This window comes from Phalacrocorax carbo, chromosome 18 (assembly GCF_963921805.1).
Source record: "Phalacrocorax carbo chromosome 18, bPhaCar2.1, whole genome shotgun sequence".
Classification (NCBI taxonomy): Eukaryota; Metazoa; Chordata; class Aves; order Suliformes; family Phalacrocoracidae; genus Phalacrocorax; species Phalacrocorax carbo.
In genome coordinates this window covers 12,072,589-12,094,962 of record NC_087530.1, presented here as the reverse complement: position 1 = coordinate 12,094,962, position 22,374 = coordinate 12,072,589, and the positions used below count along the sequence as shown (strand labels likewise).

The following is a 22,374-nucleotide window of genomic DNA, read 5'->3' as shown; positions in this document are numbered from 1 at the left end:
AACAAAATAGTGGAACTACTCCTCAGAATTTTCTTTTGTAGGTACCTGAGAAGGAAAGGAACATAACTGATGAAATGGCAATTTTTTCTTCTGAGAACACATTTCAGTCCTTTGCCGAACTCCAGGAGACACCAGCATGGAAAAGGACTTGTGTAGGCAAAGGCTCTGCTGCCCTGCAAGCGTGTTTGCGTTGTTTGCTTCAATGAGAATCGCCCTCTTTTGCAGGAGGAGGGATTTAATCTGCGGTAGGAGTGACCCATTAATGCTTACGCAATAAGCACTCCCTAGATGCCTTCGGATAAAGGGAATGAGTAGTTTGGTGTGCTCTGCGCTAGCATGGCACGTTTCCTTTCTTCCTATGGAGAGGAATAATATTTACGATACACCCTGAGCCTTGCATTGTTGCAGCCACTACGACGTGCTTTAGCCTTTGCGTATCTTTTTTGCTGCAGGTGAAATTACTGGGGCTTTGGAAACCGTGAGCACAGAGAGCTCTATTGACACACAACGGGGTCAACATCAGGCATCAGCGCAGAATTTAATTCTCCGCTTTAAGCGAGTCGAAGTGCCCAGCTTACCTGCATGGGACTGCATGTGCTCCAGGAGATTGTTATAAAACTGGAACTGGATTCCACAAGCTCCACAGGTGTAAGGCTCTGTTTGGGAGAAATCAGTTCAGAAGAATTATACAGAGTATGCAGGGAAGCAGCACACGTGCATACTTCAGTTTGTACAGCAGCGGGGCAGTGCCTTAGGGCCCGGTCCTTGTCACCTCAGCCCACGTGTGCGCATCACAGCAGCTCCTTAGAACCGAACCCGCAGGGCTCGGGCTGTGAGTTGGGAGAGCACTAGGGCATGTCACTGCTTCCTGGGCTGGGGTCGGGCCTTTATCCACGTGCTTCGCTTTACTGCCACAGGAAGGGCCAGGATGGCGGAGGGACAGCTCGTGCACTAAAGCGAAGCACCTGCCGGCGTGCGTGCGTGCGTGGGGTCTCGGTGAATCTGCACAGAGGTTTGAGAGACTACACACTAACCAGGGTTTACTAGCTCAGGCTTGCTGCAGGCTGTTTTAAGCATATTCTCGTTCTTTTTAAGCCTGAAAGCAAAGCATGGTGAATTGATTTCACATCCAGTTCTGTCAAATTCCAGTCTCTGCTGCCTTTCCTGTGTAAGACAAGGAGCACCAGGCTGTGAAAAATCCTGTTGCTCAGAAGCTGGGGCATGGAGAAGTGCCATGGGGGAACTCAGCTTGGGTTTTTTGTGGCTGCCCACAAGTGCAGCGAGACTGGGGAACGGTGAGTGCCACTGGGCTTAGCGGCAGCAAGTCGCCAGGGTTAAGCGGAGGTGGAGGGGAAGAAGCACAGAAATCAGAGCTGTGCCAGAAGGCTGAGAGCAGAGCAGGAGAGCCATGTTGCCAGAGTAATATGAATGAGCTGGAGTCAGGAAAGAGCTGGGTGCAGAGCTCCCTCATGAGCTGAAAGATATGTTTAGTTCTATTCTAACAAGTATGTTGAAAGTGCATTTTTTCCACTGAATTAACCTAATAGCAAATGTTTGCAATTGCTCGTTTAAGCAATATTAGTTGAGTGCATTAGTTGACAGATATAATATCAAACTACAGTGGCTGAAATATGTTCACATTGCAGTTTGCTTCTGTACCTCCAGATATACCAGCACACTGCCACCTTTTATGCTGTGGCATTTTGTTTAGTAACAGCAGAATGGACAAATGCAAGCATTTGGTATATAAACAGCTGTGCATATAAATGCCTGGCACACACACAGAGCAAGGTCTATTGCTACAATATACCAGAAATCTCTATCTACGTTGAAGGGAAAAACATGTTCTGCATCAAAGAAACTTACGAAATCTACTGACATAAGCAGAAGCACCAGCATCCAAGACGGAAGAACCCAAATACAGGAAAGCACGAGCCTGACTTGGCTATAACCTGTAAGATGTCTATCTCAGGTAGCAAACCCCAGAATTCATCAGCCGGCTACAGGAAGCAGAGAGGAAAAACATAAAAGAGACCAAAAGTGGTTCGTATAAGCTATACTTCTATGCCATAAGGTTAAACACCCTGCTGTGCCTTTCCCACAGAACCTACAGCCCTCTGAAAAGGTGGAGCCAGCTCCATCCGGAGGAGCTGTCTGTGCTCAGTGCTTCATTTAACTGACTGCATTTTCTTGTGATGCTATTCCTGTGTTTTGCTGTAGTGATGCAGTTTGGAAAAACTGTATTGAATAACCGTGCTTGTGAAAAGAAGGAAAGACTTTGGCAGCTGAGTGGCACGCTTAGGAATTTCAGGACTGGGTGAATTAACCTGGACTGGCTGTTTCTGTTGAAATCATGAGTAGTGAAACAGTTGTGGTAAAATGCCACAAGAGGTACAATGTAATCTAATTGTTTAGACTCCCTTTGTAATTATCGGAGAGAAGACCCCACATGGGTACAAACCATCTTAGATAGGTATTTCAAGGTCAGATGACTTGTGTTCCAGATGCACCTATTTGCCTCTGCTGCTAATGGGGCCCAGACTGCTCAGATGGAAATGCCTCAAACTAAGTGGGTTCACTCCCCCTTCAAGTATCGGAATTAACATTTGATTAACCTAATGGAAGAAGTCACACTTCAAAGAACCTGCTGGATGCTGCTGACAGATTCCTGGCAGGGTCAGAGGAGCTCCAGTGCTGCAGCCAGGGCAGCTTAAAAGCTAGCACTCCTGTTCTCTGCCCCACGGCTTTGCTGGAGCCACTTCCCCTACAACAGAGCTGGGAGAACAGAACACGCTGTACACCTCGGGTCCTTCAGAAAGTCTGAAATTTAGAGACGCCACATCACAGTTCCCCGGGACACTGTCAGGTCTCTGTGTGCCATTTAAACATAAGCAGGCACATGCATTCCCTTCTGCCATCTCTGCCTGTTGTAACCTTGGCCAGAGAAAGCAGCGGCGGAGCAATCCATCCTTCACTGCTGCAGTTCAGGGACCCTCCTCTGCTCCCAGACAAGTACACAAACTCCACAATTCCCCTAGAAGCAGGTTTCCAAGTAGCCACCAGAACAGCTCTTCCCCCAAGCTCACTGGCAGGGCGCCTCGTTGGGCAGTAAATCACTCACATATATCGAGCACTCTCCAAGCAGCACATTTCTCACGTTCCTTTTTCTCGTTTCACTACATCCTCACATTTCCTTCTCAGCTTTTTCTGTCTCACTGAGCTGCTTTACCTTCTTCCTGTTATACTCTCAGCTATTTTATTACCATAAAGTTGTGCTGTCTTTGTTCTAGCTCTCCCCTTGCCTGACTCCCCTTCATTCCCGGCCAGTCTTTTCTGGGTTCTCTCCTACTCCATCACACAGTGACCATCAAGGTCTCCACACTTCTTCATCTCAAGCTCTTCCATCTACCACTACAACATACCGTGTACTCAGCACACTCAGTGACTGGAAGGTTTCTTATCTGTGATTCTTCTCAGAAATATCCTGTTGATTTTCAACACATTTCCAAAAGCCTCCCCTTCTGTTCTACTAACAGAAACGTCCTCCCCTGGAAACAAAACCACCACGTACTTTCAAAAACTAATTTTGCTTTCTGAAAATGCTAAAACATCTTCTAAATACTTTTTGAGACAAAGAGTCATAGGAGTCTACAGTTCTCCCCAAACAAAAATGAGTTAAGTTAAAACTAGGGATAAAATTTAAATTCATGCAACAATTTAAAAGTCATTCCTAGGGAGAAGGGAAGGGATGCTGGGGAGGATGTGCAAAATCCCCGTGGGAATGAAGAACTTGCTTTAATTCCCAGGGCTTTCTCAACCCTCATACTTCTGAGATTTCAGCCTCTAAGCCCCTTTTGGCCACAGCGCAGAGAGATGGGAACAGTCAGGCCGGCTGGAAGGAGGGTGGGATGCATCAGTGCGAGAAGAGGGAGAGGGATCTGGAAGGTGGAGAGAAGAAAGAGGCAATCTGTATCTGAGATCAGACAAAAGCCACCACTGGAAAAGAACTGCTCATCTGGGCTGGTACACACAGCGTGTAACATCCCCCACCCCCCTTTGATTTCTGCTTGCAACCTAAAGGCTTAAAGGTAGAGTTAACTGGAAAAGTTGTCAAAACTGCTCTGAACGGCTCTGTGAGCCGTACTTGCGCCTCTTTCTCCTTCCTGGGAGTACAGCCCCCTCCCACACCACTGCAGGACCTCTGCTTTTCCTTCCCCAGGGAGATTTCAGCTCTCTTCTTCCCTGCTTAGACTGAGGTTTACAGCATCCAGAAGTGATCTGTTCTCTATCAGGTGGACTGGACTCAGCAAGGAGCCCCCAGGTCCTACCACGACTGCTCCAATCAATGGACCTCTCCTTTCCCTCCCAGCTTTGGTGGTGGTGGTACAAGGAAAGCTGGGACCCATTTGTGCCGCCTGCACCAACCCCCAAGACCACCCGTGCTCCCCAACAACCCCAGTTGTTTTGCATGACCAAGAAAGGCCTCATGTATGAGTAAAGCAGGAAGACTGGCTGTGCAGTCAGCCCCAAAATGGCTCAGAGACCTCCAGCCTGCAGCAGGACTGCCCAGGCAGCTTGTTTCACACTGCTGGAAACCTCCCTCACCTCCTCAAACCCTTCATTACTTCTCAGGAACCAATTCCTCTTGCTGCTCCACATCTGACGGGGTGGGAGTTGTGGCAGGAGCAACAGTATCTCCTTTTGATGAGAAAAATCCAGCCATTTACCCCATGTGCTCAGGCAGGCTCCTGGCTCTCACTTGTGCCCATGGACCTCTTAGCAATGCAAGGTGCTGGAACTTTCTAGCTGTTCCCTCGGCGTGGGCTGGGGAGGAGGGTGCTCTGCTTTCTCCAAGCTTCCTCTACTTGCACTCGCCTGGGCAGATGCTAAACACAGGCTGGTGCCAGCTGGTCTCTTGCCATGAACTTGGCTTGCTCAGGCTGTGGGCTGGGACTCCAGTTCACACCTGCAACCGCAGCTCCCAGAGCGCTGAGCCCTCCTGGGCTGGTGCAGGATGTGGGCTACATCACCCCAAAACCCCATCAATTCCCAGTGGGCATGCAGGGCTGCCGCACTCCCACAACTTTCCTTCACAGTTGTATCTCAAGAGAACAGAGGGTAAATTCACCAGGCTGCATGAGCTTTCCCTTCCTCTCCTTGTTTCCACAGCTCACTCCTAAAGCAGCTGGGTGATAGGAGGGGAGGATGTGAAAACAGCCCAAAGCTCACCTTACACAGCCATGAAAGGGGGAAGGAGCCAGGCAGAGAGCTCAGAGGCTACCTTCAGAGTACCCCCCCTTTACAGTCTGAAATCCCGAGCTTTGGTCGCTCAAGCTCTGTGGGCTAGGCTGAGACCTAGGCACAAGGTCCTGCAGTTTGCATGCAGCAGACTGTGGCTTCTCTATTACTGACTGCCACTAGCACGTCCTACAAAACTTCACGTTAAGAAATAAGCCATTAAAATCCTGCAATACTCGACTGTAAACCTGTAGCCCAGCGTTCTCACACTTCACTAAATGTGAAATGCCAGGCTGCTCTCATTCCTCTACCCACCTTCAGAAAGCAAGCTTTTCACATAGCCAAGACCATAGCCATGAAGCTGGGGCAGCAGTCAGGGAGGCTGTGTTTTCTGAAGGCCTTGGGACACATCTCAAGCTCTTCCATGGGTTCATATTCAGCCACAGCTATGATGCACTTTCCTGAAGTATCAGGAAGAGCTGGAGAGCCTGTGCAGCAAGAGGGAAGTGGCTCTGCCTGACCCCTGACACATGCTGCTGTGCAGGGAGCCTTGGAAAGCAAGACTCTGGGCATCTCCTCTCCTCCACGTTCTGCCACCTGGCTGAGCTGCACGCAAGAGGGTTTGTTGCAGAAGGGGTGGAAACAGGCTCTAAGTCTTTACAAAAGGATAAGAAATCATGAATTAGACCCTCACAGAGTTCAGGCCGCCACATTAGCCCCGCTGTCTCACTAGCTCTGTGTTATTGCTGTATGTTCAGAAGCCTTCTGTAGCCTAAATTTGGCAGCAGAAAGTCTGTGCGTGAAATGGCAAATGTTGTGTGGGCCAGACCCGTCCACAGAGCACCAGAGAAGGCAGGGAGAGGCTACAACGTTTAGCATGTGACAGGGGACGGGCTGCACAGCGCCCACGCCAATGCCCCGCCATCTGTCCACCCACCACCATTGCCCACCTCCTCCTCCAATCCCTCCTTCCTCGCTGCTGTCCCCTTCCACTCACAGCTCGTGGCACAGACCCAGCAGGCTTCTCTTGAGCCATGCTGGCCATCGCTGTGCACCTGCTCCTTCCACGCAGAGAAGACCCCAGTGCTCAGAGGTGGCTGCCTCTGAAGCAGTGCTATCCTCTTTCCAGCAACTCGAGGACGGCACTGTGCTGAGCCAGGATCCTGACTCTCTACAGTTCTTCTGAGGCAAAATATTTGAAAATTTGGGAGGAGAAAATCGCTCTGAACGTGTCCTGTCTGCCAGCAGAAAAGGGCTACTCTACAGCCAGCTGATCTCAGTGGAGTCCGACTCTCACTCACGAGTTTTCCCATGACACAGGGGTTGCGCAGTGGACAGCACAAACAAATCCGCTGCAAGCAAGCAGTGCCATTGGAACTGCAAACACTCATCCCAGGGCGCTTCCAGCAGCCTCTTGCAAGCTCAGTCTGAAACTCAAGCATTGCAGCATCCCCAAGCAATGGCATCTCATTCTCCTATCAAGCACCAAAGAGCTTTCCCCTGCAAAAAGAAGAGACGTTATTCTGCGGTGCACCGGGTGCTGGCTGCTGAGCACGAAGCGCTCCTTCTCACCAACAGTGTCCTTCCCCAGAAAAACCAGCCTGCTTTGCGAGTCAGGCCTCCCTCCGCTCTGAACAGGACGTGCTATCACGTCACCCTTACTGGTTGCTGGGATGCTCTCTGAAAACACCTCTACAGAAACCTAAAGCATCAGCAGCTGCTGAAGCCTTTTCAGTCTCTTGAGCCACGAAGAACTAACACTCAGTCGGTTGCACAACTTAAAACATCTTTCCCCAGGGCTATTATTAGACATTTTTATTAGTGCTTTATATATACCCAGTATACAAGCCTCCAGAGTAAGGCAGCAGACTATATAAGCCAAGACAGAGAAAAAAAGGCATTTGTGCTCAGGTTAAATAAATCACTCTAATTCCCATGTTCACTCTCATTGCCACATCTAAGCCAGAGAAAATAGCAGAGCCTGCTTTGAGGCCAGGAGTGAACATGAGTTGAGAGCTTTTAAGAGAAAGTTTCAACAGAAAACGCCCTGAGCTGCTTGTGCACGAGTGAAACCCAGCAGCCAGCTCACTGACTGATGGCTGCACAGGGAGCAGACCCCCGGGCAGCTCTCTCCTCAGCAGAAAGGACCCACATTTCAACACTTCTGTCCACATTTTTACAAGAAACAAATGCAGAAGAACTGTAAGGGAAACTTCTCAGATGTCTCCATTGGCTTTAGCTTTAATAACAGTGTAACTGCATCTTCCCATACCTTTGACACAAACCGATGAAAAATACATTCGACTCAGCAGCGGTCTCCTAGAAAAACACCATCACACACCAAAGTAAGTGGAAGTTTCTTCGAAACAGGACTTCTGTCACTTCCACCCATCTCAGACAATAAAGGAGGTGCTACATAAAGAGGTGCTATGAAGCATGTTTTAAAAAGGGGAGTCCTGAATGCATCATGGTTGTTAATTTTTTTGGCATTAACTTGATTTCTCTTCCAACGTGAACTCTCATGTTCTGAATAAAGCTCTCACTTCTTTCTCAGAATTATACGTGGAGAAAGAACAAGCGTCCTCTGCCACCGTGGCCATGCTCAGGGCTGTCCTACACTAAGGGACAGCAGTCCTGGATTATGAGGTTGGTGCAGACAGTGTCACCCCTAAAATCCAGACGCAAGCCAAGCAGTGACTGAACACACTGTAAGGCAAAGAAGATCTGTCTGTTGAAAGCATCAAGGACATGGGGCAGAATCTTGAGCAGAAACCGCCTGCATCTGCCCACCCCAAACCCGTTCTCCTTCCCCTCCTGCTTGCTCGCCACCATGTCCTGGGCTCCCATTTCTCATCCCTGCTCTCAGGCCAAAGTGAGTTGTCTCTGCAAAGGCATTTAGTGAGCTAAGCCATGAAGACAACTTCTCCTGTGCAAAAATGTAACTTAAACGTGGATTGCTTTTCAGTCTTCAAACCTTGGTCTCTCAGAACACAGGTTATTGGCATATTTCACAAAAGTTAACTCTCAGAAGGCTGAATGTGAGTCTAAACGGTCTAGCAGCCACACACTGCACAGAAACACCCTGAAGGATTTCTGTTCCATTTAGATCTGAAACCAGAGCCACAGAAGTGAGGCATTGTGTTTTTGACACCTGGACTCACAATAAAAAACCCCATTTATTCATGAAAAATGCTAAGAGGGCAGGCCAGTATGGCTGCAGGGTGGGAGTCCCACCTTTGCGCACCACAGACATCCATCACACTTACTTTGTAAAAGCGGGAAAGGATTTGAAATCAGGGGACTTGCGGTTTCTGCAAAAAAGAAAGAGATTTAAATATTGAGATTGGCAGAGACCTCGCTGCATGCTACACAGCTCTGCCTGTCTGCTCACTGATCCTTATCCTTACTCCGCACTTCCAGGTTTGACTGTGGCAGGTTGGGGGGCTCTGTTTACCGCAAATTATGACATGTCCAGCTATGAATTTTCTCTCTCAGTGTCTTCTAAGTTTCTCATGGATAGGAATCTGTGTCTTTCATTCCCATTTTGAAATGTCCAGAGATTTTAATGTAACTCCCCATGCTACAGTAATGGGAACAGTCAAGTGGGGAGGGCCAGCAGAAGAAAAGCTATGGGGGCAAGAAACCCTTTACAAATGCATATTTTGGGGCCCCAGATGCAAACTCCCAGATTCATCGTGCAGATTTCTCAAACTGAAGCTGGGAAGGAAAACCAGGGTGGTTTAGCCTCACTGGATGGTATGCCAAAGGAGAGAGTTCCTAAGCAGTGCACGTTACTTCAGGCTGAGAACACACATTTTCTGTCGAGCACACCTTGCAGACTGCCTCTCTTTAAGGCATGACTGAAAGGCACGGAAACCCCGGATGCTCAACGAGCCCTTGGTCAGCCAGGGGCCATCTGCATCCACCCCGTAGTGCACTGGAGCAGCAGTGATTCTCAGCACCTCAGGCCCTGTGCAGTTTCCTACAGCTTCCAGGTAAGGTCCTTTAGTGTCAAACCCCTGCAGAGGGGAGGAAACCGTTAGTGTTAAATATTCAGTCATCAATTCAGGGCATTTACAGCATGATCCCAGGTCCAAAGTTACAAATTGACGCATCAGTGAATGAGGCTCTCAGGGCTGACAGACTTGGACTGGTTTGCTTGGAAGGAAAACTTAACTCATTAACAGCATATGTCAAGCACAGTGAGTCTTCGTGCTAAGTATTTCAACATGACGAGGACCTGAGCTGTTGGAGAGGGCGTCAGCTGCCAGGGCCAGTCTACTGGGATGAAGATGAAGACAAGGATGATGCTTGGCAAAGCCATGAATGGACAGTGCTATGGAAAGGGTATGCATGGAAGGCATCAGCTGGACACAGAACGCTGCTGATCGCTTAACACATTTCTATTACCCAACGGTGTGCTGAGAGTGCTACTTGCAGCCGATGAAGTCTGTATCTGGAGGAAGATCCTCGCTGACACAGGTTCCTAATCTGGTCCTACTGAGCAGCTGAACAGGACAGGCTCCTCTACGTACCGTTCTTCCACTGTCTGTGGTCTCTGCCTCTGCTCTGAGCACTGTACTTATGCAGTGAACACATGGATGCTCGCTGGACTGTCCGTCCCACGGCTTCAGGTTTTAAAGCGCTCTTTCAGCACCCCAGAGGCAAATAAACTTTTGAGGGCCAAACCCTGACATTTTACAGTCCCCCGTAAGTAGTCAGCCTGATCTGGAAGAGGCACACAGAAGTGGCATACACCACTTAATACACTGCAATGAATTCTCAACATACTCTCTGGCTGCCTTCCAGCCAGAAGTGCTAATGTAGTCTCCTTGTTATGCCTGACTTCTTACACACATGAAAACCATTGTCAGTCTGCAAGAGGAGTTCAGGCCACTTGGTAAACATTGCTGCTACAGTATTTTAATTGAAGAAAGACTGTTGGGATTTTTCTGGTCTTTATATTAAGGGTCATTTTGTCATCCATGCACTGTAATGTCCCTGCCTCGACACAATCAGTTCCACTAAAAACAGCTACTCAGGCAACAGTCACAGAAGTGCCACAGTTTGAATGAGTAATGATAACGTGGCTTGCTTTAGGGATTTGCTAATCTTTCACTCCACAGATTCTCCAAGCAAAACTGAAGCAGGAGTTCACCTTTTTCTACCTATACATTGGTCTATCAGTGACCCTTTTTGCCATGCCCTGTCCAGCACCAGCCTGGCACAGTATCTGTGCTTGAAGACTGCAATCCAGCTTGTATCATTGCCTGTTTGTTCCCAATGTTGCTGACCGCTCACACTCTTGCCTCAATGTCTTTCATATTTATTGTCTCAATGTCCTTCCGGGTGCCCCAGAGCTCCTGAGCAATTGGCAGGATTTCAACCACAGAGACTTGGTGCTCAGTGGTTATTTTAACCCAGATATCCTTCTTCCTGTCTACAAGTTGCCTCTTCAACATGCCAAGCCTGAAACAACTTAAATAAATGTGGCACCAGAAATAATCAGTTCATTCCTGGAAACCTCAATTCCACACAAATGCCTAGAGAGCACAGCAACTCATATTTATGCGACGGAGCAAAGTGACATTTTATTAACTGAAGCCTCTCCCTGTGTTACTCTTCCAATGGTGAGAACTGCACTCATTTTCAGGCTGCTTTGAAGAATGGAGCTTTATGCACATGCCGTTGTGTAGCCCCTCAGTCGGCATCACCAGTGCTCTGCATAGCTTAGTTATGACAATGCGGGAGCTCACAACATGACAGCCTCCCCCTTTCCTCACTCCTCAAACTTGGTCATTAGCAGGCTTGGACATCCCAGCTCGATGGAAAGGCAGCAGTAGCAGGCTTGTACCGTTTGCAAACCAACCAAGAGATGAGAAAGAGAGGTACCAAAACATGGACCACTTCAGTGAGATTTGTATTTTGTGCTTCAGTCCAGCTGATACAACCTGCAAGAGAAGCTGGGTGCCTCTCCGGAGGCAGAGGCGTAGGGGGCTGGCTGTGCTAACATCAGATCGTGATCAGCAATCAAGAGTCATTATGCCCCACGTATTAAAGATGTATTCGCACACCAAAAATCCTAGCCTAAAAGTCATGCTTCCCAGAAGAAATCTAACCAGATTGGACGTTCTTATGATCACTGGACTACAGAGAAAGAGCAGGAGAGGATGTACGGCCACCAACAGAGAAGGAGGAAGATCTCAATGTTTGTAACACACCTAGCTGACTCCTCCCATAGGTGCACCATGACCACCTGCACTTTCAGTGCAAACCAGATTTTTTGGACTAGCTGGCAGTTTGAGGACCTGAACATCCTTATTCTGTAGTGAGATCATCCATCCACTCAAGTCTCATGAACACACAGTAATGCTGACAGTCTCAACACAACGATGCGATTTGCTTCATCCCACAAGTTTGGCAGTAGCCACTGCCGGGTGCCTTGGTCTGCCCGTCCATAGTGGGTGCGCTATGGGACCTGGTGTCGTAAGGGCAAGTGTAGGAACTGAACTGTTACTGCAACAGAATTTGCAGGGGGGACCCAAGCAGACATCACGTCTGCTCCTGTCACCATCAAACAAAGCTTCAGAAGAGGTTTATGTCACGAGTTTAACACTGATTTGCACTCTGCCTTTTTGCTGCTTTCCATAAAACTAGAAGTTAGTTCCGCTCAGTTGCTAAGCAAGAAAGACATACCACCTATTTCTGTTTAAGAGACTACCCTGTTTAACGCACGCTAAAAATACTGGGTTTATGTGGCAAGTGGCAAATGAGACATTTCTAATTATCCTCTGCTTGAAATAGCTCCATGCTCCAAATGGATGGGAATTCAAATCCATAATATATTGTAGGATACTCCTTATGTACATTTTCACTAGCTAAATATATCTTAAGTGTGCTGCATACATAGGAAAATAAAGTGCGCTACTGCAAAACGTTTGCCCTTAGAACCGATCCACTAAAAAGAAATGTCGCCTATAAGATCAGGAAATGACAGACAAGTCTGTCATTTCTGAAAATCCCACTAAAAGCACATTTAAAATTTGATCCTATGTCCTTTAAATTTTGAGGACTGGCACTTCTCAGTCTTTTCCAAAATATTTTTACTTCTAAATCAAAGGGAGGAAATTAACTTTTTTTAATCTCAATCTCAGCTCAGCTTGGCATGAATTGATTCAAAAAAAGAAGATATTTCTCTTGCCCCTCTAGCCAGTCTGAAATAAACGCTGCTGGCAAGAAAAGCTTCCCTGTGTAAACATGAATGAAAAGCACTGACATTATAAAAACTGTAAATGTGAAGATTTGTTCCACTAGAACTTATGACAGTAATAGTTACCTAATGCAGCAGATGAAATGGAGACATACTTATAGAGCTTAAATCAACCTTGAAAGTTAAAAATATTTCCCAATTCCCTATATAATTTTAAATGTTGTCTCTTTCCCATTCATAACATTTAGCAAGTTTAGACATCAATAAATACTGTGAATTTCAAATAGGTTTTTTCTTTTGATGGCTGCATTTTAAGGTATTAAAGAACCTTTTTTTCCCTTTGTTTTTTTTTTTCCTTCTTAATGGTCTCACAATTTCCTTCATCCCTCTTGGCCTACAGGTGGTGCAACCGCAAATTCTTCATTTTCCTAAGGACTCATCCACAGTGTCCAGAACAACAGATCAGGGCTGGATTATGCTGTAAACACTCAGTTAGAGATGGTCCTTTCCCCTGAGGCTTTCCAAAGTCAGACAGAAAATGAGACAACGGAGAGATCCAAAAGCTTGGGAAGTGACACGTCTGTGGTTACACACTACATCACTGCAGCGCCAGTCCTGCCGAGTCTCAGCCAAACACTGCTTTACCCGCTCCAGCTGCGCACGGTGGAAGAGGATGGTAGCAAGCCTTCATTCAGCATTGAACACAATACATGTAGTTGTCCCTTTCTGGGGCTTTTTCCTTCCCATGCTCAGGCTGCTAATCACTAGCTTTTGCAAGAATAATATTTCACAAGCTGGCCTTCAAATATTTTTTGGAATTTAGCACAGAAAAACCCTCACATCTCAAGACTCAGCAAGATGACCACCACCAAGGAGTGTTTTCTTGAAAGCAGCTTTACTGCATCTTAGATGACTAACAGCTTACGCATCGCCACGAGTCAATTCCATCACGTCATGTCAATGTTTTCTGGACCTTGCTTACTTCAGCAGTGAATAATCACCAGACTTGGGACCTCTGTGTTGGCTGCCTGTGCTCCAGAAGCTGCACACGGAAGCAATCTTGCATTTTAGTGGATACTATTTTTAAAGCGCTGTGAAACTTCCAGGTTTCATTAAAAAGCAAATTTAAGGGGCTGTGGAAACTCCTTCCCATTAATGCACAGGACACTCTCCCAGTCATGAAGTGGACGGCAGCTAAACAGTCCTCCTCCATCCACGCTGTGGCTCCATCGTGCCCTGCTGGGAAAAGCACTTTTTGCTAGTAGACGGACTCAAATGCAGCCACAAAGTACTGTTTGCCACGCAAAACAGGAACTGTTGTTGTTTTATGGGCAGTAAGTTGCCATGTTACTCAGGTAAGGACAGCAGGTACCTGCATTCGCTATGACATGGACTGGAGCTGTGCACAGGGAAGAGACATCCAAAATCCAACATTTTCCCTTCTAGTTGTCTTACTCCCACTTAGAACTCCCTGTAGCATTGCATCCAAGTCTGTTTTAGGTAGCTTTAGTTGCTGACCTTCCGCTCTGCTTGTCCTCCCCCTCACTCCAGACATGAAGCGGTCTGTGGCACTGCAAGTTGGGATGGTGACACAGGGAAAGAGCATAATGTACCTGGCTGGGTGGCCTAAAAAAATATGCTGCTCTGTTTGAAATCACTGTAACTGAGCCTGCAATGCAAACTTCACATCCACAAGGAGCAAGTGGTCCAGGGAATCAAGCATTTAACAAGGCCAAGCCACAAAGCGCTCAGGCTGCTCAGCTGGGACCTACATTTATCTCCCAAACTGGGGATTGTCCTTTACAGTGGCCAGAGTTTGATGATAAGCAGCAGATAGGGGTGGGAAGGACAGAAGTGTCCGTCCTTCTGTCATTCTCAATCACATTATCGCCAGCTGCCTCCTTGCCTGTGTGAAATCTGCTGGCTGGAGTACAAGAGAGGACAAGCCAACAATGCCAGCACTGCTCCCAAGAGTTCACATCACAGAGTTTGTCCCAGCTACTGAAACACAGCCACGGAAAGAAAGAAAATGGGGAGGTACAAACATGTCAGCTTTTCAAAAAGGAAGTTACCGAGAGCTCTGCTTGGACACCCAAGCATGCAGATGCCTGTAGAGCTTTCCATGACCTCTCTAATCACCAGTGCCATTCATGTGACATGGTGATGCTCACTCAGACTGCTCCTGAGAACAAGAAATAAAAGAGGAGAAATGGCTTGGTGCACAAGCTGGAAAAGAGCACTGTACGGGACACATAGGAAGCAGCACAAAGATGGAGTCGGGGGGAAAGCAGACTGAGGAAGAAACGAGGATGCGGGATAGATAAGGGGAGGGGGAAAAGGGAAGAAGTTTATACATCCCCATGCACCAGGCTGGCTTTGAGGAGTGTGCCAGCTGCCTGATACAGAAAAGAACTGCTTCCAACCAGAGCCCATCTCCCCTCACACCAGTCCTGAACAGCTCACTCAAGTTCCTCAGGTTTCCTGGCTCAAACAAAAGTTTAGGTGAGCACCTTGCAATTCCCCTGCAGCCTGCCAGGCCCGAGACTAAGCCACTAACACAAACTGACCATACATGTGGTGCAGACAGAAATGCTTCTTACAATTACATAATACGAGCAAGTCATATAAAACTCACTACTCAATATGTAAGAGTATCTGGCTTTGCTTTGCTTTTTACTGTGAGCTTTTACTCGCGTGCTTTAAACGTTGCCGTTCAGATAGAAACAGATTCAGAAGGATGAGTGTGATGTGAGCTGGTACAAGGAAATGGCAGGGAGAATCTGTGAGATATGTCACAGCAACAATGGGTCAGTATTTAATAGCAGTTCAGACAGAACTAAAGTCTTAGACTATTCAATACAGCCACTCTTCTCTTGTGTGTGCTTCTTGTCAGTGGTTCCTGGACCCCTCCCACGCTAGAGGTTCATTTCCCCTCCTGCAGCTTTCTTGGCTTTATGGACAAGCTGTCTGATATGAAGGAAGATAATTCTGTCATTCCTCTGTAGGTTATACAGGGCTTGACAGGAGTGAAAAAGGAACAATCTAAGGCTGCTGCTTTCAAAGGGCCCCAGAGGAGTCAGGAACCCAAATGGTATACTGGCATTTAAAGGCATGCACTTAAAGGCTTTGAAACCCTTCAGACAAACCACTCATACTATCACAGAAGACAAGACAGAGGAGCAGACCTGCTGAGAGGCAAGTGGCCACTTTCAGAGCAGCAAGTCAGGCTAGTAACTCTTGGCAGTCAGTGAACTACACTGCTTTGTGTCATGTCTAACAGGCTGCTTGGGCTGACTGAAGACAGGCTTGGCCAGCCTCTAAGGACTCCTGACTGCTGCTACCCAAATGGAAGAGGACTAAAGAGTACAAGGGCCTGAAACACAGAGACAAGCTCACCTGATGGGTTCTGCTTACACCTCTTTTCTTTAGGTTTTTCTGTCCCCGAATGAACAGCTGCAATTGTGGTGAATGCTTGGATTAGTACAGGATTGTTCCCCGAAACATAATATGCAGTATTTTAGTAACAAACAACTTTTTTCCCCATTCACTGTCACCCGCTCTGCTACTGCACATGGGTTTTCCAACACCGCTTCATTCCTTTTCAACATGGTTCCAGAAAGCCCCTTTAGCTTCAGGGTCAGACATAAACCCCCACAACCGATGCTGTGTAACCAGCTGCAGGGAGAAATCCCTTCCCTTACCTGTCCGTTCCAGCTAGCGGCGTTGAGAACACCACATGTTTTGGTACGTCTTGAATGGGGAATGGAGGGAGGCCAGCCTTTTCTGCTGGCATGTTATTCATCTCTGCATCAACATGCTGAAATTACATTCCATCTTATCTGTTATGCTCCAATTAGGGAGCATAAGGGAACGGCAGTGTCCCGCTTGAAGGCAGGGGGATATAATGGCAGAATAAAAATCTTGTAAAGGAAACTCTATAAATGGTGTACCTAGACAATTCCAAATCGTCTAGGCCAATGGTTATGATTAGTTACTACCACTTGGACTTAAAGCTCAAAGGAGACTCCAGCAGTGAGGTAAATTTGAATTCCTTCTAGCATATGTATTATGGCCCCACATCTACACATCCGATATGCAGTGAGCTCTGTGTAGCAAACTCACAGCTGGACTCCAGTTACAGTGATGTGTAAATAAACTGCCACATTTAGAATCACTGTAATACACAAACTGCTCTTCTACTCATAGTGCTCAAACATCTCTTGCTTGTTGTGAATGGCTTTGCTTCACTGATGCACACAGAATAAGTACTGCTTTCTCTCCATCCACCTTCCCCTTTCTCTGTACCTTCGCCCCCCATTGAAAAATCTGTGCTAAAGTACATGGACTTTGGGAGCAGGAGCCCACATCACCATTTTTCACAGGCTCTGGAGTGCCAGGAACCTGGGGAGGACTGAGAAGAGGGCACTACCCCAGGAAGGCTAGCTGGCTGCCAGCTTAAAGGTATCCCAAATATATAAACAATCACTGATCACAGCCGAATCCTGCTCTGGAGAGGGATGTGGTAAGCAACAGCAGGAAGGAGCGAACACACTTACCGCTGGAGTTCTGCGAATTGCTGTTTGTTTCTTCAAAGTTGTTTTGTGTTTTGCCTTCCACTCTCCTGCTGAAAGCACTTTCTGCTGGGTGGAGAACAAAGCAGGGATGGTGACTGGTCAATACTGGATGCAGAACAAGGTAAGACAACATGCTCCTGCACCATATAATAGCATACCCTGAATACAGCAGAAAGATCAAATACCTCATTTTGTAGGTAAATGGGCCAGATTCATTGAAGGGATAACAAGTAGGTATTTTTCTTGAATGCCTTCTGGCTGAGGTGGCCTGGATTGGCTCTTAGGGAGCCCATGAACACCAGTCCTGACTGAACCAGAAGGATCATGGCTTCCTCCCCTGCAAAAAGACCCCAACCCTTATCTTCCTCTTCCTTAAGACAAAAAGCAGCCCTTAAAGCCCCTGGCACAGGTGACCAGGCCTGCAGATTGAACTTGGGTCCTCACCACAACATGCAGAATGTCACTTACAGAAGCACTATGCCAGCTCTCCCTGTGCTTCCCAGTAATCTGCGTCCCCTTCCTAAACACCCTTCCTGAAAGGTTCAAGTGGAGGACTGAAGGGCTCTCTCAGAGCCTGCTCATGTCTGGAAACAGTACAGTAGATGCTCTGGTCCTCTGTGCCTTCCAACACGGAACTCGCTGCCCTACACCTCCCAAGGCCAAGCAGGCAGGCCCTGCTCCTCTGCGGCGTGCTGCCAGCTGGTGCTCCCGGCAGTTCACTCGCCTCGCACGCTTCGGCAACAGTGCAGTAACTGTAACGGGAGGACTCCTCCAGCGCAGAGGTGGTTCCTGACCCTGGCAGTAGCTGCAGTGGCCTGAAAGGTCGCTGTACAGCACAGCTGAGGTGCCTCCCACCTTCTCAAGCTGGTGTGCCTTAGTGCAAGTTCAACAGTGTGAGGTCTCATCTCATTTCAACTAGGTTTGCAAATATCTGGGCATGTGTATCTACTGTAGTGACTCAAAGGGTAAACTAGAAATAAATAAGATGAAAGGTGAACTGGCCGAGCTAATGTGTATGGTCTATGTTGTATAGACTCTTACCATACGTGAACTCACTCATGGAGTCCACTGTCACCCAGTGAGTTCATCTGAACACGGCTTAGCAAGGCTCTGCTGGGCTCAGCACATGCAAATTAGGGAGGGAGTTGGGGGAAAGAAGTCTTTCATTCAGGAGTGACAGGGACTTCTGAAAATTAATATCAGACCATTATTTCGTTACATATGTCTGCAGACCACTGGAGTGGCCAAAACTGCTGTCGTGACTTTCATGAAGAGGCCCCAGCTCCCGCAGCCTCACAGCCTCCCTGTGCTGCAGCATGGCTCAGACACATGGGCTTTGTATCTGGTCTGGCTAGAAAAGACCAGAACTGCATGAAGCTCCCAGCCCATAAATTTGGTCCAGCCAATCCTTAGCGGACCCTTCCAAGTCCTGAGCATGCTTCTCAAATTCTCTATCTACCACACTCCTGACTCTTTCTAAAATGCAGGGGAACAGGAAACCTTGGTAATCAAATCAGTTAAAAACAGAATCACATAAAACAGGGCTGAAAAGGAACTGCAGACATTATCTAGTCCATCCCCCTTGAGAGATGAACAATAGGAACGAGAGGCCTTAAGCAGAACATCAGACGGCACAGTGGGAAAAAGAGACCACGACAAAATGGATTAGGCCAACCTACCCCCCCAAGAGACCCAGGTTCAAATCCTGGCTTACGTCACAAGTGGAAGTGAGTTGGAGGTCTCCAACTATGTTTGGAAAAAATTTGCATGGTAGTTTTGTCCTCATCCCCTATCTTTTTTTTTTCTGGCCAACTCTGGCAATAAGAAGAAACTGGTTTAATGCACCTCCTTGGACATACTGTGTCCTTCCCCCACAGGAGAGGGCAGTTGACACAAGTTCTCTCTCTCTCTCTCTCTCTCTCTCATGCAAAAGGTACCTGAACCTTTTGCACGCAAAGCAAAATTATCTGTATAGAGAAAGTAAGTGCCACTCTACCAAGCGTCAGTGCAAACACTGGCAGTGGTATTCCACTGCCTCTGGTATTATCCCGGCCCATGTGGAATGTCTCTAAGCGCAACACTCGGAAGGCATCCCTTCTGGAGACTGTCTTCCTGACAGGTGTTATGGTCAATGCATTTGTACCAGAAATTCAAGAAGCTGCTCAGATTGCATTTGTACAAGGCACTGCCTTGCAAGACACCACGGAAATGACGCCGCCAGATAGATAGGGTAGGACCCCCAGATTAATACTAGTTTCCTGAAAATCAATCTACCAGGCTCAAGCAACATGCGATTCCTTCCTCCATACAGGAAGAGAACAGCTCAAAGTTTTTACCCAATGTGCTGATATACCTTTTGATTAGAGAGGTGAGGGGGAAAAGTGCCTTTACAAAAAACATCTCCCATTTACTGCTCAGATAAATCTGGCCTCTGACCCAGGAAGGCTCCCAGTTTTTCCACTTTTGTAAGAGACATGAAACTGGAAGAAGTTGTTTCAAGTTTAAGTAAATAACGAAAAATGTTTCTCAGCTTTAACTCCTAACTTTGCTGAGCTGGATGGACCTCAAATTAGTAACAAAATCATATAACTGTTTAAGAGATACAATAACAACATGGAATCTCAGGACTCACAAGCTGGAAGATGACAGGGCACTCACTGCAACACCTGGTGGCTGCGGATGTGCGTGTCATCTAACAAAAAGCACCCTTGTTCAGCACCCTGTGGCCTATCCCACCACAGCCACCTCTGCTACTCGGCATCTGTCCGTGCCAGACATTTCAGGGGCATTTAAACACCAGCTGAGTAACCAGCCCTTCTTCCGGACTGAGATGGAATATGTATCTATCAATCCCTCAGATTTAAGAGGCCGCTTCCCTGCTGCCTGGGCATGTGAACGCTACGTCTCACATCCTATTTATTATTTTTCAGCACTCTTTGCTTTCTTTTTTTTATCCTTTATTTTTTAAAGTTTGATTTTGTTTGGAAGGAAGAAACAGGGACTATGAGGATCAACCTTAACTTGAGTCTTCTAACACCTCTGTGGTGGTTCTGTACCACTAACTTTGCTGCTGGAGCCCAGCTTATCTCTCGGTGGTTCCCATGAGGAGTGGAGCACTGTGAAAACACCTGTACTCCATTTCATTTCCTCAGGCACAGGCCTAGCCCTGAAAATATCACCTTGAGAGAAACAAATGCTAAATGCCAAACAAAGCTGAAAACGAAACAAAAATCCCCCAACCTGACAAGCCACTATGCCAGTACTTCTCAGGAAGCTCTCCTCAGTTTGTGACACCAGGATTTGAAACAGGGTCTTTTGTGCCTCGTGGTTAGCATGATGCTTAATAAAACCCAAGCTGTCACTGGGAAGAGGTGATAAAGACCTACTGCTGATCTAAATTTTTATTTGTAACGTGCAAGGGATCTAATCCCCTCAACTGTTTCTGGGAGTAGCTTTTCTGGGACAGTCATGGATGGAGCAGACTGAGTCCAGGAAGGGTCAAAAGCCAACCCAGGGCAGGATTGGACACTAAGCAGTTAAGAAAGTTGATGGTAGAAAGGCAATTGGTACCTGTGATGGCCTTGCTTCCTGGGGATCCAGAATTTGGAGCGCGGAACATCTGGGATTGGGATGCCGGTGGGACACCGGAGGGGGTGCGGTGCAGGAGGGTAGAACATCGGTTTATTGAAGCCGGTGTTTTTTTGCTGGATTGGCTCGCCTGTGTCTTCACTGCCACGAAGAGTGGAGATCGAGAGAACTCTGGATATGAACACTCAGAACTAGTGCCTGGACAGTCAGTCAGCTCCCAGACCGTGTGCCTTCTGGGACGGTTGCTTTCTAACAGCCATGCTCGCAAATCCCTTGCATGGGGACCTGCAGCGGCTGTGGATCCACCGATCCCATGTAACGAAATTGTTTTCCCCACTCACCCGAGGGGACAGATTCTTGAAGCTTGTTAGCTCCCTTCCACACATTTGACTGCCACGTGACCAACCCATTCCTCCTCCAGCAGGAATCACCCCATCCATCCAGGAGTACTATTTGATTGCCATGGCCTGGCTGGGTATACCTGCATTTCTGTCCTCCATTTCTATATATGTAAGTGTTCCAATTTTAAGAACAAGTTTCTAATGTGATACTCAGAGCTCTGAATAGGGATAAGTTTACATCTTTTGTTACTTAAGCCTTGCATAAATCCTAGAGATGTCCAGCTACATTCCTTGCCTCACTAACCAAATACAAAGGAAAGAGGGCTGTTGGTAATGGAAGGGAATTAGGAGGCAGAGTTCTCATCCTGCAAGTCAGGAAAGGCCTTTTAGCCCCCATCTCCAGGCAAGTACTGGTGACATGTGGAGAAATTCTGAGTATTATTGGGTTATGCTCTTTGAATGTATCTATATTTTGGTCTCTGCAATGCACAGTGAGAATTCACCAGGAATTTTCAATGCCAAAAGTCATATGAAACACCTTCGGGAGGACAACCCTTTCTCTAGGCCCCATGGATTTAAAAAAAAACAAAACTACAAACATGGCGAAACAACCTAACAGCCCCCTTCATTCCCCAGTGCCTTTTTCCACGGAAATCTGGATACGGCTCCTGAAGCCAAGTCCCACTCCAACCATCTTCCAGGAAGAATCACTAAGCAACGAGGCTCACATAACCCACAGCCCAAGCTCACTGCCATTAATTTCTATAGAGTGGTATTTTAGGATGCCTGAAGTTGGGTGGATAACACCAGCACCTGTTCATCCTATATCATGTAATTCAGAAATACTTATCCACATTGAACAGTCCCCCATCATGGGCTGCTACAGCAGCGGAACAGCCTGTCTCTGAAACAGGTGAGGAGAAAAGTCACCCAGACTGGGACTGCATGCTCATTTCCAAAATCCCGAGACATTATAGACCTCAAATGTGAACCGCTCTCGTCTTCCCTGTCAGCAGTCAGCAGCACTGGAGAGCGCGGATGTGTACATGCAAGGCAGCTTGCAAAACGATACTCAGAGGAAACAGTTCTTTTGTTTCACTTGATCTATTAAACAGATCCAAGATGACGTTTCCTGTAAGTGTTAGTGTGCGTCTGCAGGAGATTCTGCACTAGGTTTTCTCATGGTTTAGGTCAAGATACTTCTCCTCTGCTTGGTCTCTGGCCAGCTGAATAGGCAAGGCGCTTGCTTTTGCTTCCTAGATTTCATTTCAATCTCCATGGATAATCCTTCTCCAATTGCCGCCAAACTGCCAGCAAAAATGTAGTCGGATACGACAATTTCCTGCTTAAGCGTCATCTGGTTTCCCATGAGACCCATTCCCACCAATTGCTGCTTTATTCCCCATCTACCCCAAGAGAAGTA

The 22,374-nt window shown here is 47.3% G+C and overlaps 1 protein-coding gene across 21 annotated transcripts in view; it reads right to left on the bottom strand.

Moving 5' to 3' along the window:
- ZNF618 (zinc finger protein 618) overlaps nt 1-22,374 on the bottom strand; it is a 164,978-nt gene that overhangs the window by 15,495 nt on the left and 127,109 nt on the right. For 8 of the 21 annotated variants that reach the window (XM_064468905.1, XM_064468916.1, XM_064468908.1 and 5 more), the window contains 5 exons: nt 20,593-20,781; nt 17,005-17,088; nt 15,845-15,901; nt 8,505-8,549; nt 579-656 (listed from right to left, as the gene is read on the bottom strand). In XM_064468905.1, the coding sequence (XP_064324975.1) occupies nt 579-656; nt 8,505-8,549; nt 15,845-15,901; nt 17,005-17,088; nt 20,593-20,781 (453 nt within the window). The remainder of the gene's footprint in view (nt 1-578; nt 657-8,504; nt 8,550-15,844; nt 15,902-17,004; nt 17,089-20,592; nt 20,782-22,374) is intronic. The other 13 variants (XM_064468924.1, XM_064468927.1, XM_064468906.1 and 10 more) reach the window with 12 other exon arrangements.